We start from the raw sequence: 17,880 nt of genomic DNA, 5'->3' as shown, positions 1-17,880 counted from the left end.
CGCGCGCAACTCAGTCATTTACAGCGGCTCCTACTACATTCACACGGACATAGCCCTGTCATAGTATTGGACCGCATCTCGTTTCAGATCTGGGATCACTGGCTCCGCGTTCAGCGAGTCAGGCGAGCTCTTGACTTACACGGACTCAGAACGAAAAGATGTGTAGAAACTGGTGGGGATGAATTTCTCGGGCTGTCCGCATGTGTCGAAATAGGTGAGTCATGCCACACTTTGCAGCCTGATAATACTTCCGATTTCGCAAATAAAAATTTAATTCTTTTTCATTGTAAAAGAGCGGTTTGAAAACTATCAATAGCATCAAAGGCCTGGAAATCGATTTCTTAACCCTAAGTTACCTTTCCTCATGGCGCGTTGCATATGCTTAACCGTTTATATATTTAACATATTGAAATGTAAAGATAAGAGGAGAGAATGAAAATTGAGTAGATCGATAAGGGGGAAAGTGAGGAATAATCAGAATAGGGGAAGTAAAAAAACGAGAGAAAATACGGGGAGAAGTAGTAGAGGATGTGAAGTACAAAAAGGGTTGTGGAAGTAGGAGAAGTGAAAGGAAGCATGCTGAACAAAAGAAAGGTCAGTGGAGTGAAAGTAGGAAAAGCGAGGAAAAAAGAGTGGAGAGAAAGTAAGTGGAAATTAGGAGAAAAGAAATGGTGGAAATAAGGGTTGAGAAAGTAGGCTAAATGATGAAAGAAAAAGCAGAAGAACTAGGGCAAGTTAAGAGAAGAAAATTCAGAGCAGATGCAGTGTGTTGAAATAGGAGAGATAAAGAGAGAAGAAAAGTGAGGTGAAATAATTGATCTGAAGTAGAGAATGATTAGAAGTGAGAAAGGTTTGTAAGAGAAGTAAAAGGAGGTTAGTAGGATAGTGTATATCAGTAATGTAGGGAAAGTGAAGAGTGTGGAAGGGAAATAGGGGATTGCGAATGTTAGCTGGGGAACTGTGGAGAGTAGCAAGTAAACAAAGAAGAAGATAATAAAGGTTGGAGTAGCGAGGGATGAAGAGAGGGAGGCAGGAGTGGGGATGTATTAAGTCCGGAATATAGTTGAAAAATCCTTTTTATCTTTTCCTTCTCAGTAGGATTCAAAGTTAAAATTATAATAATTGTTTAACCGTTAACCATTCAAAGACGAAGTACTATTATAAATGCATGTATCGTTGGATTGTTAGAAATACTCTATTCTTCGAAATGACTTCTTTCTCGACTTTCTATTCTTCCTCAGCACACTTTCTTATTTTAGTTTATCCTTAAATCCTGCTAAGATGCTAAAATGCGAAATTCTTCGAGAAATTTTGTGTTCCTGACAGACATGGTTATAGGGACCATGACGACGAGTCCTCGGTCCTTGATGCTGTCAGCAAGTTGAACGAGGTTCGAGGGGTCAAGGGTCTTGGTAGATTCTTCAAGCAAATCGCTCAAAGTGCAAGATCCGGAAGTCAGGATGATTTTCTGGGCTGTGTTAACATTCCCGTACAGGTAAATATTGTTGAAAGTTTAATTTATACATTGAAATTTTACCTAATTTTATCATCTTTTTTTAAAAAGCTTTTATGTGACTTGTTTTCTGTGAGTCAAATCTTGTATTTTTATTCACAAACTTGTCTAAATTTTCACTCCGCCTGTTAAGATTTCCTTTTCATGTGTCTTTCTTACTTTTATAAAACGCAAAAAAACATGGGTGTTCATGAAAAAGTAAAAAAATGGTATGCATTTTCTTTTACTGGCTATTAAGGTATGTATGAATGCATAGTAGGGTAGCCCAATTTTTTTTGTTAATTTTTTCGCATCACCTAAAAATTTGTTCGAATGGACAAAAATAAATGTAATTCAATTAAAATTATATTACAGTTTCCGAATTGTGTTGAAAGTCAACAATTATAGGAACAATTTGACATAAAATAAGAGCAATAACTTATTTTTTAAATATTACCCTTAGAAGTTCTCTTTATAGGGTACTGAAAATTTCCATAAGGCCCCTCCCCCATTCTCGATTTCTAATTTTTGCGATAGAAAATTTGGGATGTTAAACAAAAAGCACTCAGAATGGCGGGTCTGCTCCTAAATTTTTATAATTATGAAAAAAAATTTTGTTGTAAATTTTTTTTTTTTGCTTTTTTCATAATAATTAAATTTTAGAACCAGACCTACCTTTCTTAGTGGTTCTTAATTATTATCCAAATTTTTCAACTCTAGGTGGCGCTTCGTGTAAAAATAAGTCATGAAATAAAAAAAATAAGAATAATGTAGTTATCTGGTCACGTGACCCACTCGTCACATGGGGTGAAAGAGGGTTTACAATTAATTATAAGATTTTACAAATTTTTATTCCAAATTTTGAAATTCACAATTACGTGCAATTTTTTGCGCTTCATAACAGAAATCGGTACTTCTTACGATTGATCGTTGTATTTCAAAGAATTTTTTTTTTGTAATTCAGGTTTTTCTCGGTTTTGACCGAAAAAGGTTTTTAAGTTTAAAGGATATTTACAATTTTTAAATATATTTACATTTTTCACAGAAAATAATTAATTAAAAAAAAATCAAAATGCGGCAGCACCATTAGTGTTAAATGAGATTTAACAATCTAAAAGAAACTTGTTGCGTTATATGCGATTTTTCACGTGAAATCGCTATTGTTAATAGAGAATCAATACATTTAAAATTAAAAATTAAAGTCACAAATATTTACAGATACTAAGATACTAACAGATACTCGAAAAGACTCAAATTTTGTAATAATATTATTTTTTCATTTAAAAAACAAATTAATAGATTTTGCTGCAGACCATTTTTTGAGGAACGCACAAATTGAAGTTTATTTGAATTAATATTTCTGCAGTAATTTTATTGAGATTAGAAGTCTTTAAAATTGGTTTGAAGATGAAGTTCCTTATGCAAGTTAATAAATCGAATTTAGGGAATAAATTGAAGAAAATTTAGAAACTAAAATCAAACTATAAGAATATGAGTTTTTCTTAGTTCAAATAAGATGATGTACATGATGAATTTCCTGTCGAAGGATATTCCAAGTACGGGACTGGAAGGCTGGTACAAGTTGCAAGCTAGGACTCAAAGGAGCAATATACAGGGTCGAATTAAACTTAAGCTTTGGCTTTCAACGCGAGAAAACAGAGGCACTTCCGAAGAGGACAACTGGGGAGAACTTCGACAACAAGAGAGATTGTACACAATATTTCTCAATCACGAAATCAGCAAATTAGGGGTAAGTTCAATTTTAATCAAATTAATTATTTTAATTTTTGTAATTAATTAAACAATTCGTTTGTTTTTTTTTATTTGTAGAAAGACTTCACGGGAGAGTTGTCGCAAACGGCACTGACGATTCTTCATCAACATGCGCTACAGGGTGACATTACTGATCTTCAACAAGCCATTGTTAGATGGGTTGCCAGCTCCAGACAATCTGTAGTTGATCCAAAAATTCTGCACAGGTTTCTTCAGGTTGAAGCATACTTCAGTTTTATTTTATAATTTGTTCGGAAGTAATGCTAGAAATTTGTTTAGCAGCGGTAAAAAAGCTTATGAAACTGCACGTGGAATGTCAACGAATGTAGATTTGTCTGAATTTGCAGGATCCAATCTTTGAAATATCGCCTTCAATTTTAGATAATAAAAAATACAAAAAATAAGCGGGTTCCCGATTTATGAATAAAAATGTCCAAGCGTGTCTCGAGTTCCGGTCTTTTTACGCAATGAGTGCACTTTCACCGACCAAGATTCGGCGGCGTAGCATCACTGAAACGCGATTGGTGCGCGCGGCCTATCCAATGGCTGAGAGGTGGAGGGCATGCATGAGAGAGAGAGAGAGAGAGACAGAGAGAGCGCGAGGTGGCCGACAGTAGTATCGGCGTTCTCTTTCCTACATAGGTATGTCCTCTACCTCTACATGTTTAAACATTTTTATTCATAACTTGGGAACCCATACAGATTTTTCAAGTCTTATTAGCTTATATTGAAGATAATATCCCAAGCATTGGTATCTGCAAGTTCCATATTATTATTGTAACTTTCCTAGTTTATTAAACAAGTTGATTTTAAGGTACAAAACTCGAGAAATTTGTCAGTAAAAAAAAACTTGACGCTTAATATATCCATTTTGAAAAGTCAGAAATATCTCTACTAGAAGTCATCCAACTTGTAATTTCATCAACTTTCTTGTGAATCATTTTTGGCTGTATTGTAAGTTACACATGTAACTTAATAATTTAATTTTCTTAATTTATAGGATATAGAAAATATGTGGCATCCAACAGAACTGTCCATAGAAGAGATACAATACCTAGCGGACTCCTTCAACGCTTTTTTGGACGTTACTTTGAAGAAAGTTCGCCAGCATCGAGTTCTGTTTCCTCCACTTCATCAACCAGCTATTTCCAAACTTGATAACCTCCTCAGGTTTATTTACAAATACTTTAGTTAGCAACATTTTTCGTTTTAGGTTTTGTACCTGTCTTATTTTAAGATTATTAATAATAACTAACAGTAAAGGCTCTTGTCGAAACCGCGTGTTCATCTAGCCGAATTTTTATTCACTAATATTAGAAACATAAGCAATTAACAAAACTGCATAAAAAAATTTTTAATATCAAATTTTTGCAAAATTTGTTTAACGATTTAAACTGATTTCTACAACTAAAATATAAATTGTTGCATTTGTTTTCGCTAAGAAAATTTTTTTTTGTTTACGATAAACATCAAATCAACATCACTCTTATGAGTTTAAAGTATACAGATATCAAATTTAAGAGTTTTTAATTCATAAAATCGAACTGAATAATATAGCATACAATTTTTGGCTGACTTGGAAAGAGATTTATTTTTAGTTCTTAACACATTTATTGAGTTGAAATGAAGGAACTTTTTGTTTATAATTTTTTGAATTAAAAGAGGATTTTTTGTAATATTTTAATTAATATTTTTATTGAATTAAAAGGGTTGATGCGGAAACATTCTTAATTTCAGAAATTAATCTTCAAATCGGAAGGAGGAATTTCCAATTTTCAATGTTTTTTTCTCAATCGGAAAGTAAACTTTTATTTTATTCATTTGCAAAGAAAAAGATTTTTAATTTATTTCATTTTTATTGGGTTGGAAGGAAGGAAATTATTGTTAGCGAGCTGACTAGGCCTAATTTTGTATTTTAAAGATTATGATTGGAATAAAAGAGAGGAATTTTCTAGTTAATTTTGTTGTAATTAATTAGTGTGAAAACTTTCATTTTTGTAATTTTTATTATTGAAATCGTAAAGTTTTGAATGCTTATTTTTTTTAAAGTTTTATTTTTAAGGCCTCTTTAAAAAAATTTAATTATTAAAGATTGAATTTAAAAATATTGTGCTTAAATATCTTAATGTTTATTGCCTTCATTTAAAACTTTTTCAGTTTAAATACAATTTATTTCAATACTTGTTAATTTAAAGCTGGAAACCTGAAAAATTTAACGGTTTAAATTCAAATTCTGTAATATTTCTATAATTTCGGAAAAAACGTAAAGTGTTACGAATTCTTTCTTCAGATTGTTCTAAAGAAAACTTTCAATTAATCATAAGAATTGTTTCCAAACGAAATATTTTTCAATATTTCAAATTTTCCTTTAAATAGTATTTAATATTATTAAAAGTTCTTTCAATGAATTTTAGGGCCGAAAAAGTATATTTTCAAAATTTACTGTCTTTTACCTGGGCTTTCAACTCTAAAAGATACATTTTCTACCAAGATTATAAAATTAAAATTTGCGGTAAAAAAATTAATTTCAATAAAACTGGCATTGTCATCAAAATAGTCAAATTTTCAATCAAAAAGATGAATCAAACTTTCACACAAGAAGCCGAATTTTCAATTAAAGAGCTCAACTTTTAAAAAATAAATTCAAATTTCAAAAAAGAAGAGGATTTTTAACAAAAATAATAAAAATTATTTTATTTTAATTTGGTTAATCGTAGAGTAAGAAACATTATAAATTATTATAAAGCTGGAACAAAAATTTAGAAAACGAACATAGATTCCATCGAAAGTCGAAATTACTTTTCATACAACATTTTTTGAGTCAATTCTTTAATTTTATATTATTATTAATAATTTAATAAAAAAATTAATTGTATTTGTTTCAGGTGCCTTGGTCTATTGTCGACAATGTCGGCCTACCGGAAATGCTGTCCCTTTAACAAAGAAATGCGCGGGGAGATAATAACAGCCCTTCGAAAAGGAACCTTAGAATGGTAAGTTTAGACTTCAAGAAAATTATAAAAATAGAATTTATTTATTTCTATTTTCGCTCCATAACTGCCCCAGTGTATGAAAGCAAAAGCTTTTTTTCCAATGCGAACTATGAAGAAAAAAAAATACTACTTTGTCGGGTTAATTAAAGAATAACACTATAGAAACTTTACTTGGGAAACTAGCTTTCCAATTCCAGATACACCCGGAAATTCAAAAGTTTTCATTACTTTCTCTTTTCACAAGAAACTTAAGTCCGAATCTTCTTCTCTAAAGATGATCATCACGTAAAGTCTACTTTGAAATTAAAAAAATTTTAAGATGACTTATAAAATAAATTGGTTTAGTTAAAATTGTGAATTTAACAAAAGTTATATTTTAAGTTTAGTGTCTTTTGAGGCTTAGTTTATTCTTCGATAGATTCTTTACAAATATTTTTGATTAGCAAGACGGCTCAATTACTTTTTTTAGATTTTTCATATCTCTAAAAAAAATTTTCTAATATTTTGAAAAATAAAATAATATTGGGATGATACGATTTCAAAATTTTTAAAAAATATTGTTTTTAATAAAAATTTTTCATAAATTATTGTTTCCAAATTGTTGTTACCAAAACTGTGAGTAAAATAATAACTTTCGATAAGTTTTAAACATTTGTCGATAAAAACTATTAGTGATAATTTCATGAGGAAGTGACCTATTATGTAATTTTAATTATTAAAATCTTATCAAACTCTCTAAATTCCAGAAAATTGATTTTTGGTATATTTTAAAAAAACTCTTTAAACAATTTATTATTATATATAGCATTATACATATATCGATTCTAGAAATAAAAAATAAAAGCTTCCGGGTAAAAACACCGCAACTTAATAGTAATATTCTGACAGAAGATAGTTAAAAACAATAATAAAAAGTCCAAACAAATATTTTGGTAACTTACATTAACTACTACCTGACTTTGAACAAAAAGTTGGCAATGAGTTTGATATTTAAAATACCCCGCAACTTTTTAGCATTATTCCTAAAAAATGTAGTTGTAAATCTTAATACAGATAAATGGTTTGAAAATTATGTTTCTTAAAGTTGATTAATTATCACTTCACTTTGCGTAAAAAGTTGACAAAAAGTTTGAAACTTTAAAAAAATGTTCTTTTCTCGTATGACAATAAGAAAAGATAATTATTAAAAATAATGAATTTTTTAAACCATTTATTATTGTTAATTCTAATTAATTACTGCCTTTTCCTAAGCGAAAAAGTTTAAATAAGATAACAATGTTGAATAAAACCGTAACGATATTTAATAAATTATAAGTCATCAAGGCAATTATTTTTGTTAAAAAGTATTAATTATTATTTTACAAAATAATGTCGTAAAAAGTTTATTTAGAAAAATAACTATAATTTCTAAAGAAATAATAGTTTATAAAACCTAACTAAAGAAGATCATTATTACTGCAAACTGAAGCTAATATTTCGGGCAATTAAGTTACAAACCCACGGGAGTAAATTCTACACAAATTTCCTCTTGTTCAACTCGATCCTCATTAATAACTGAATTCCTTTGGCGCTCCTAACCTCTAATTATCTTAGTAATTGTGGCCATCTCAGTCAACTGAGAAGTCTCTGAGTAAAAGCTCTTCTCAAGCTTGTTCAATCTTAAATTCTCTTCTAAATTGCATCCTTGAAATTGGATTGAAAAATTATTGTTTAAAAAGGAAAATGGCATCTATTTTATCTTATCTTTTACGTATACACGGCTAAAATGAATTGAGTTCTACCTAAAAGTAATTTCTCGATGCGTTTTAAGGAAGAAAATTTTTTTCATTATTAAATATTAAAAATCTCATTTGTTTCGAGAAAGAAGTAAAACAAAACCTGGTTCATGGTTCAAAATTGTGCAGCATCATGAAATCTATTAAATAATACCCTTTGCAATTGAAATGCATAATACTGCGCAAGATACTCGACTGAGTTCTCGCGCACTGCGGCCCTTCTGAGGCGAAAGGCGCAACCGGCTCTTGCCCTGCCCGTTGAGAAACGGCGTGGCTAGCGATTCTAGAACATGCGTTATGGCGGTATGGAATTCGAGAGTTTGTTATATTGTATAACTTAGTGTATTTGTTTCCTCATAGAGGAAGCATTTCAGATTATTTAAATAATAGAAAAACAAAAGTTTTTATTATTAGAAAAGCAAGTTTTAAATGACAATGACAAATTACCATAGCTTTCTTATTTTTTAATAAAATGTATTAATATAATAAGTCAATCGATTCTCCTCTGATCAACACATCTTTTTTATTGTCACATTAACATTAAATTATAAAAAGAAGAAAATTTTTACTAATATATAAAAATCGTTTTTTAATATAATATAAATTACCATGACTTCCTTACTCTTTATTAAAATGTAATTATATTTTAGGTCAATCGATTGGTATCGAACCAAAGAATTTTTTTTATTATTGCATCAACTTTGAATTATGTTGAAGCAAAAAGTTTTACTAAAAAAAACATATTTTAAAATTTTAATTATTAATATTGCTTTCTTACTCTTCAATAACATTTACCAATATTGTAGGTCAATCGATACGCCTCAAATCAGCACATATTTTCTATTCTTGCATTAACTTTAAATTATGAGAATAAACGATTTTTAATTCATGAATCGATTCATCTCAAACCGGCTAATATTTCATATTCTTATATGTCATTAACTTTAAATGATGTTAATGAAAACAGTTTAAATGAACAAAATAAAAAATGTCTAATTTCTCCTTTCTCTTTTTTACTTTGGTCCAAAAAAAGAATTTTCTTCTTTTCTTTCTTAGTAAAAAAATTGTTATCCTGTTTCAAGTTTCAAAAGGAACATTTTATGGTGGTTTTCCAGATTTGCTTCTTGTATTCATGGTTTTATACTCAGGAATTATGCGCATTAGAGTTTCAGTATAAAAAGTTGATTTTTTAAATATTAATTAGTGCTAAAAAATTCAATAAATCCTTTGGTTTAACGAAATTCAACATTTTACTTTTTTTAATGTTTATATTTTTTCCTGGTTATTTAAATTTATGTTTTATGAGATTATTATTGACCCTTATCTCAAAACTGAAAAAAAAGTTTTTCTCTCTAAAATTAAAAAAATATAATTCTTACCAATTCAAAATATATTTTTTCTCGAAAACTTTGCAAAATATGAATAGCAGTTTAGGAATTAAAATTTTTTCAACTTTCATAAATCATTATTTTAACGGCTTTGATAGATTTTTAATTTTTTTAAACATTTTTTGATAAACACACAAGACATTTTTATAGATTTCAGGAAGTGAAACAGTTTTAAATCATGAATTTCCATTTCTATTTGGATTAATTTTCGACGAAAATAAGATTTTGAATAGGCAAGAATAAGAGATCTTTAATTTTAGAAGATAGAAACCAATTTATATACCAATACTATATAAATATCTGGAAAGGATACAATTTGTTAGATTTAAAGAATCTGAGAAATTCTGAACTATGAATTTCTATTCATATTTTTCTTCGTTCCCAAAAAAAACTTCTAATTTTTAAAGATGGCATCGATATTCGTTCCCTCCTTTCCTAACTTATTTCTCGTGCCCTTCCCTCTGTCCTCACTTCCCTGTCTGCCAGTCCGCTTCTCCTACTTCTCTTCCTAAGCCATCACTTTCCCTACTCTACTCGACCATTCTTCTAATTATTTTCTATACCCCACCTACCTAATTTCTCCCTACTTCCCCTTACTTCCCCTGCAATGATATCTTAAACATCACCCCTCCTTATATCCCCTTATTTTCCATAATTTTTCCTCACATCTTATACTTATACTTCATTGCCCCTGTTCTACATACCCTCATTTCTATACACTTCCTCTACATCCACCTCAATCGTTTTTCCTTGGTTCCCCTACTTACCTTCTGATTTATTCTCTTTTTCTCTACTTCGCCTTCCCTTATTTCTTGCTGAAATGTCCTGATTCACGTTCTCTAATATCCCCTCATTTCTCCTAATTTCTCTGATTATATTTTCCCTCACAACTTCTACTTCCCCTTCTCTAATTTCTTTTTCCTTATTTCCCCTTCTTTCATCTACTTTGCATCCCCATATTTCTCCTGAATTTGCCTTTCTTCCCAACCCCTCAATTTCCCTGAATTTTCAGCACTTCCCCTCCTTGTAAGAAGTACGACGGAAGGACGCCCGACCGAAAAGATAAATGTTTCTGCAAAGGGCTACAAAACCCTAAAATTGGTATAAAAGTTGAAAATCTCATGAAAAATCACATTATTCTAGCATTATAGCAAGAAAATATTGCTAGAAGTTATACTGCAATGTTTAAACAATTGTATTTGTTGAATTTGATTTTTTTCTCGATTTATGTAAATTTTGATGGGTTTAATTAATCAGATCCTCGCTCTGACTGGGAAGTTTAAAAATAAAAATTATAAAAAACAACTACTTCTACATCTACACTAAAACGAATATGCAATTAAAAATATAATAAGTTATTTGAAATTTTTTTTTAGATACTTGAATTCCAGTTGACAGATATATTTAGGTATAAGAAACAGTTAACATTCAGAAAAACCAAAAATAATTAAAAACTTGTTGCTGTTTGCAAACAAACAAAAATATATGAAAAAATAAGAGTAACTATTACTAATTATTAAAAAAAAGAAAAAGTCATAAAATTGTGTAGTTGAATATGAATAAAAGTTACAAAGTAAAGAATATTTGTACCTTTAAAATCTTGACAATTTTCATTTTTAAAGGAAATATTTTTTTAAAGTAATGATAATTTTAATTAAAATGTTTGGTGGGAATAATTGGTTAAAAAGTCAATGACAAGACTAATAAATGAGGAGATTGATTGAATCTTGAAAGCTTTTTTTGCTGCATTCAATCCATAATAATTTTATTACAAATTTTAAATTTAAAGGAGATTTTGAATTGAATGGTTAATTATTTTATTGCAAACCTCATTTGTAAAATGAACAGTCTATAAATTATTGAACTCTATAAACAAACGTACCGTACTTATAACGCACAATGAGAGGAAATTAATTTTTTCGCTCAGTTTGACGCTCCGAAATTTTGTCTCCTCTATTTGTTTATTAATAATTTGTTTTTATTATTTTTTTCATTTATTTGCTTTTTAATATTAGAATTTGAGATTTTTCAAATTACGATTTCCTTTAATTGCCAGAACGACTTCAGGTATTCTTTAAAATGATAAATATTTAATAATATTTGATAAAATATAACAATTTAAATTTTTGTAAACAAATTATATAAACAAATTCAAAATTTTGGTCCTTTCGCACAGAAAGTTTTTTTTTGCACTCGAAATGTTTTAAGCTGTTGGACGAATCACTGCTAGTCACAAAAATATTTGAGAAGTCAACAATAACCATTGTTATAAATAATTCTCGTGAAAAAATATTTAAATGTAAGGTTTTATTAAAATTTTTATTTACTTTAATTGCTTCAATGGCTACGGATATTCCTTAAAAATGTTTTTCTGATAATATTTAGTAGAATATAACAACTCACATGTTTATAAACAATTTACATTCACAATTTCCAAAGTTTGACATTTTATCTTGGAAAAAGTCGTGTTTTAATCATAATAGATTGAAAATTAATCATAGCATTGTATGCTAAGAATCACTCAATACAAAATCTTTTGAGAATAACTCACCGGCTTGGCCAACAAAGAAAATTTAAATTTAATAAAAACTTAAGTTTAAATGTTTTGTCACAAGAATTGTTAATAACAGTTGTTATTGTTAACTTTTCTGATATTTTTCTGACCAGGACTCATTCATCCAATAACTTAAAACATTTCAAGTGCAAAAAAAAATTTCTATGCGAAAGGGCCAAAATTTTAAATCTGTGTATCTAATTTATTTAGAAAACTTTAAATTGCTATATTTTATCAAATATTATTCAATATTTATAATTTTAAGGAATGCCTGAAGTCATTCCGGCTATTAAAGGAAATTATAATTTGAAAAATATCAAATTCTAATATTTTGTCCCAACAATTGTTTATCGCAGTGATTATTATAAACTTTTAAATTATTTTTTATTATTAAATGTAATTTCTACATTAATGTGAAGCATTTTTAGGAATTTTTTTTTACCGATAGTAAGACTGCTTGTCAATTTGTTCATAAAATTTTGTATACAAAATTTTAGTTTTTCCATACTTTGAGTGGAAAAATTATTAATAAAAAAATAGAGGAGACAAAAGTTTGGAGAGTCAAGATCTATAGAATATAACAATCTTTAATTTTTAACAAAAAATTAAAAATCGCCAGAAAATTGAAGGCTCAGCACATTTTTAAAAGAAAAATCGAATTTCATCATTCATGCCATTGACTTTTTACCAAATTATTCCCGCCAAACATTTTAATTCAAATTACTATTACTTTTTAAAAATATTTTCTTCAAAACTTGAAATTCGTAAAATTTAAAAGGTACAAAGATTCTTTACTTTGCAACTTAAGTTGTAATCTTACATATTTTAATTATTATTATATTTATATTTTTCATTAATTCTTTTGATAATGTATATGTTTTAAATATTGTTCTCACTGAGGTCTTAAATATTATTAATTTTTTCAATAGCTACATCAATAATTTCAACAATGAATCTTTTTTTTTTAACTAGGAAAAATCATAAAATCAATAATATGAGCAAAATAAATCATAGAAATATGAAGTTCGAACTGCTTTCAAAATGTATCTTAAAATTAAATTTTATTCATATTAATGTACATATTTTTACGCCATTTTTTAAATAGTTAGTACTAGTAACTCTTATTTTTTTGATATTTTTTTTTCGTTTATTTGCAAACAGCATCAAGTTTTTTATTATTTATGCTTTTTCTTAATGCAATTCAATGAAAAACTCAGACCTACTTTTTGTGGCGCCATCTGTTGTATTAGTTTAGACATTTCCCCTCCGGAACATATGAAAACTACTACTGCATACACATACACGTTTGTGACAGGGGGCTTTTACTAATAGTGTCAGAATCTCAGTGTGTGGACGAGAGAGGAAGGGGTGGGAGTTGAGAGATGGGAAAGAGTCAGTTAGTGGGAGAAGCGAAGGAGAGATAAAGCTTCAAAAACTTATTAGAATTAGAATTTGTACAAAGAAGCTCGAAAAAACCTAAGTTTTTAATTGCTACTGTTTTTTTTGTGATTCTATAAAATATATTCATAGTATTAAGATTCGAAAAGTAATTTCTAATTTGAGAGAGAATTTTCGAGACGTAACTCAATCCGCCTGAGCAACCGATTGAGACCAATGGGTTCAAAAATATATTTTATTTTTTCTTAGGGAAAATACACTAGACTTTCGATTTAAGCATTCTCGATTTCTGCGATTCAAGAATTGACGCCAGTGTATGAGAGGAGCTGCGGGGTCGAAAGAGAAGGTCGTGCGCAGTTGACAATTCTAGACAAAGTAGTATCATAGCGATAATTTGCAGCGCATTAAGACACGATCCTGACTGTCTCCGCTTGGAGACTTTTGATTTAGGCCATGCCAATCATGGAATTAGGCCAAGGTCAGAAGCAAAACTGTGCTTAAATCGAAAGTCTAGTGTATTCAGTAAACTTTGCAAAGCAAACATTTTTTTTTTAATCCTATTTAATAATGGATGTAAGGTACGTATTGAAGAATAAAAAATAAAACCAGGATTTTATTGCTTGCTCTAGGTATCAAGAAACGAGGAAGCAGACAATGGGACATGATCAGGAACCTGATCAGGATCCGGATAGAGTCCTGCAGGATTTCACAAATTTAGTTACTTCTCTTTTGGTAGATCTTGAACAGGGTCAAATTTACTATAACAGTCTGTTCGAACAGTAAGTTATTACATATTTTTAGATAGGTTGAGCCCTATGCGCTAATTTTTAATTTATAATAATTTGAAAATATCTTACAACATGTTTTATTAGATAGAATTCCCTAAAAAATTACACCTATTAGAACTAATAGTTTAAGGAAAATTAATTTGTTAATCAGGCGTATTTTTCCGGAGAATCGTACGCTTTAATTAATTTTAATTGTTATAAAACATATGCGGATCTAATTTTTGATGAGATACAAAAAGTGGAAGGTTAAGGGTATACAAAAATGTCTGGAATTTTAATTTCGCAATTGGCGTAATGGGGACGTGGGATCGACTTTTTTAAAACAAGACAAAGTTTTTAAATAAAATAAATTGTTTTAAAATTTTATTAACACAGTTACATAAGAGATAATTCATTAAAAATTTATATAGTTCGAGAACATTTTCATTCGCATTATTGCGGAATTAAATAAAATTTGAATAATTTTCCCTTTTATGATTTAGTCATAACGTGCTTTTTAGTAATAAAAAGTTGTCGCAAATTGAAAATTTATAAACTTATAAACAATTGGCATATTAAGTGGAGATAATTATCGGGCAATATCTCTGATGGATAATTTTTACCGCAAATCAGTTTTTTGTAATACAGAAATAAACAATTGTAAATTTTCAGATTGGACAGAAAAATAAATGATCAGAAACCTGTTTTTTATTTATTTTTTCTTGCAGAATATAATGGGGTAATTATTTTTTTTTTTTGGCCTACTGATTTAAACAAATTTTTACAAGAGCTTTTGTTTAAACTATTAAAAAACTACATCATTTCGCTTGAAAAATTGTTCTTTACTCCCAATCGTCATAACATTTTTTTTCATATTGTTTTGACAACTATTTGTTAAAAAAAAAATATTTTTTTGTAAGTATTTGTCAGAAAAAACGTAAAGGCTGCCTTTGAAGAACAAATTTATTTCTCAAAAACTTTCAATAGTAAAAAGTTCTAGTAGGTGTCATTTTTAAGGCCTTTTGAGCAGAAGCAACAATCCAAGCAAACGTTTCATATTAAACTGACAATCTCAAATGAACGAATAGAAACGCATAATTTTGATTTACTTTTTATCTAAATATTAATTAATTTTCAGTTACAACTAACTTTCAGATGACTAATTAATGTTTATATATATTTTGTTATAAATTTAAAAAATCTTTAAAAAATTGATCTTAAGATATCATAGAGATTTTTTAATAATTTCCCTAAGTTTTTTAATAAATTTTTATTCTCTGTTCTTGTTTATATGGCTCCTTTAAGTGCCACAATAATGGAACCTTTTCTGAATTCAATTACTAGATAAGGGGTTTAAAATGTAATTCACGTTTATTCCAGCACGAACGGAGTACCCTATTTCTCAGCGGTCTATAAGCAACTCGAAAAGCTGGTAAGTAAGAACTAGTTAGAAACAGATTAAGAAGCGTTCACCGAAACATTTCGCAAAATCACGCAACCACTGTATACTGGGCGTATATTTTATCACTGTTTCGTCAAGCTGGTGTGCTATGTTTGGCTTTCACGCTTAAAAAAACTCTTGACGACATTCTTTTTTTATAATCGTTAAACTCATCAAGAAAAATCTAAATATTAATTTATTTACCTGCAAAGTTTTTTTATAAATTTCGATTTTTGTTTAGAATTCATTATCAAACTTGTATGATTGTCCGTTTTTATTTAATTAACCTTGAAAAAATTTATAATTTATTGATGTAACTCTAACAACACACAATATTGCGGACATTCAATGTTGCTTATGCAAATTTGCTATGCAAGGTTTTTAAGCAAATTTTCTATGCAAATTTTCTTTGGAAATATAATAAGTTTATATGCAAAGTTGCTTTGAAAAGTGCCTATGCCCATTTTCTATGGAAAGTTTATAAGTAAATTCGCTATGCAATCTTTGTATGTCAAGTTGTTATTTAAATATGCTATGCAAAGTTCCTGTGCAAAGTTGCTTTGCAAAGTTGCTATGCAAAGTTGCTTTGCAAAGTTGCTATGCAAAGTTGCTTTGAAAAATACCTATGCAAAGTTGCTTTGCAAAGTTGCATTGCAAAGTTCCTATGCAAATTTTAGACGCAAATTTGACATGCATAGTTGTCATGCATAGTTGACATGCATAGTTAACATGCAAAGTTGAAATACAATGTTACTAAGCAAAGTGTATTTGCAACTTTGGTATGCATAGTTCATATTTTATTTGCAAATGTGATATGCAAAGTTCCTATGAAAAGTTGAAATGCAACATTCAAATGCAAAGTTTACGCGCATAGTTTACATTTATAATTGACATCAAAAGTTACTATGCAAATTGTATTTGCAACATAGGTATGCATAGTTGATATGCTATATGCAAATTTATATGCAAATTTCCTTTTCAAAGTTGCTATAGAATGTTGCCATGCAAAGTTGCTATGTATAATTTCTATGCAAACTTGACATGCATAGTCGAAATGCAAAGTTTATTTGCAACTTTGACGTGAAAATTTTATGTGCAAAGTTTCTATGTAAAGTTTCTGTGCTAAGTTGCTATGTAAAGTTTATATGCAGACTTATTAAGAAAAAGTTAATATGCACAGTTACTATACAAAGTCGCTATGAAAATTTTCTATGCGCAGTTTCTGTGCAAATTTGCTATGCAATGTTTACATTTAAAGTTGCTACATCAATTTGCTACTCCAAGTTGCTACTCAACGTTGATATTCAAAGTTGCCGTGCAAAGTTTCTAAGTAAAGTTGCTATGCAAAGCTATTATTCAAATTTTATATGCAAATTTGCTATGTAAAGTTACTATAAAAAGTTTACCCGCAAATTTGACATGCATAGTTGGTATGCAAAGTTTTTATGCAAAATTTATTTTCAACTTTGCCAATAAAGTTTGATATGCAAAATCGCTGTGCAAGGTTCCTATTGAAAGTTTCTATGTAGACTTGATAAGAAAAGTTTCTATGTACAGCTCTAATGCAAAGTTGCTATTCACATATCATGTGCAAATTTGCTAAGGAAAGTTGCTATTTGAAGTTATTATTCGAATTTTATATGCAAAGTTGCTTTAAAAAGTGCCTATGCACTGATGCTATTAAAAGTTTCTACGCAAAGTTGCTGTGTATAATTTTTATGCAAACTTACATGCATAGTTGATATGCAAACTTTCTATGTAAAGATTATTTGTGACTTTGCTATGAAAATTTTATATGCAAAATTTCTCTGCAAAGTTGCTGTTCAAAGTTTTAGTGCAAAGTTGCCATAGAAAGTTTCTATGCAGAGTTGCTGAAAAAAGTTACTATGCACATTTGCTATGCAATATTACTATGCAAACTTGATATTTACAGTTTCTGTGCAAATCTTCTAAGGAAAGTTGATATTCAAAAATTGCTATTTAAAGTTGATATACAAAGTCGGTAAGCAAAGTTGCTATTAAAAGTCGATAGGCAAAGTTTCTCAGCAAAGTTGTTAGACAAGGCTATTTGGTAATATTGCTATTCGACAAGTTTGAAATCTTACAAAACAAAATGAAAAATGAAAATATAAAATTAAAAATAAAAATAAAATAAAAAAGGAAAAACAAAATTGATTGAAACAGAATAAGCTTGTATTGCAGCAAAAATTTTTGCAATATTGCAGGGTATGATTGCCCATTCTCTCATACAAGATTCCTACAAAATTCCTGCAACATCGCTGCCATATTGTGTGCTGTT

The 17,880-nt window shown here is 29.0% G+C and overlaps 1 protein-coding gene across 1 annotated transcript in view; it reads left to right on the top strand.

Moving 5' to 3' along the window:
* Nucleotides 1–17,880, top strand: part of LOC117170031 (BAI1-associated protein 3) — an 83,010-nt gene that overhangs the window by 16,168 nt on the left and 48,962 nt on the right. The window contains exons 5-11 of the mRNA XM_033356548.1: nt 1,339–1,495; nt 3,039–3,242; nt 3,323–3,481; nt 4,266–4,435; nt 6,151–6,258; nt 14,003–14,152; nt 15,521–15,572. Of these exons, the coding sequence (XP_033212439.1) occupies nt 1,339–1,495; nt 3,039–3,242; nt 3,323–3,481; nt 4,266–4,435; nt 6,151–6,258; nt 14,003–14,152; nt 15,521–15,572 (1,000 nt within the window). The remainder of the gene's footprint in view (nt 1–1,338; nt 1,496–3,038; nt 3,243–3,322; nt 3,482–4,265; nt 4,436–6,150; nt 6,259–14,002; nt 14,153–15,520; nt 15,573–17,880) is intronic.

Source organism: Belonocnema kinseyi, chromosome 3 (assembly GCF_010883055.1).
Source record: "Belonocnema kinseyi isolate 2016_QV_RU_SX_M_011 chromosome 3, B_treatae_v1, whole genome shotgun sequence".
Taxonomy (NCBI): Eukaryota; Metazoa; Arthropoda; class Insecta; order Hymenoptera; family Cynipidae; genus Belonocnema; species Belonocnema kinseyi.
This window is presented reverse-complemented; position numbering and strand designations above follow the sequence as displayed.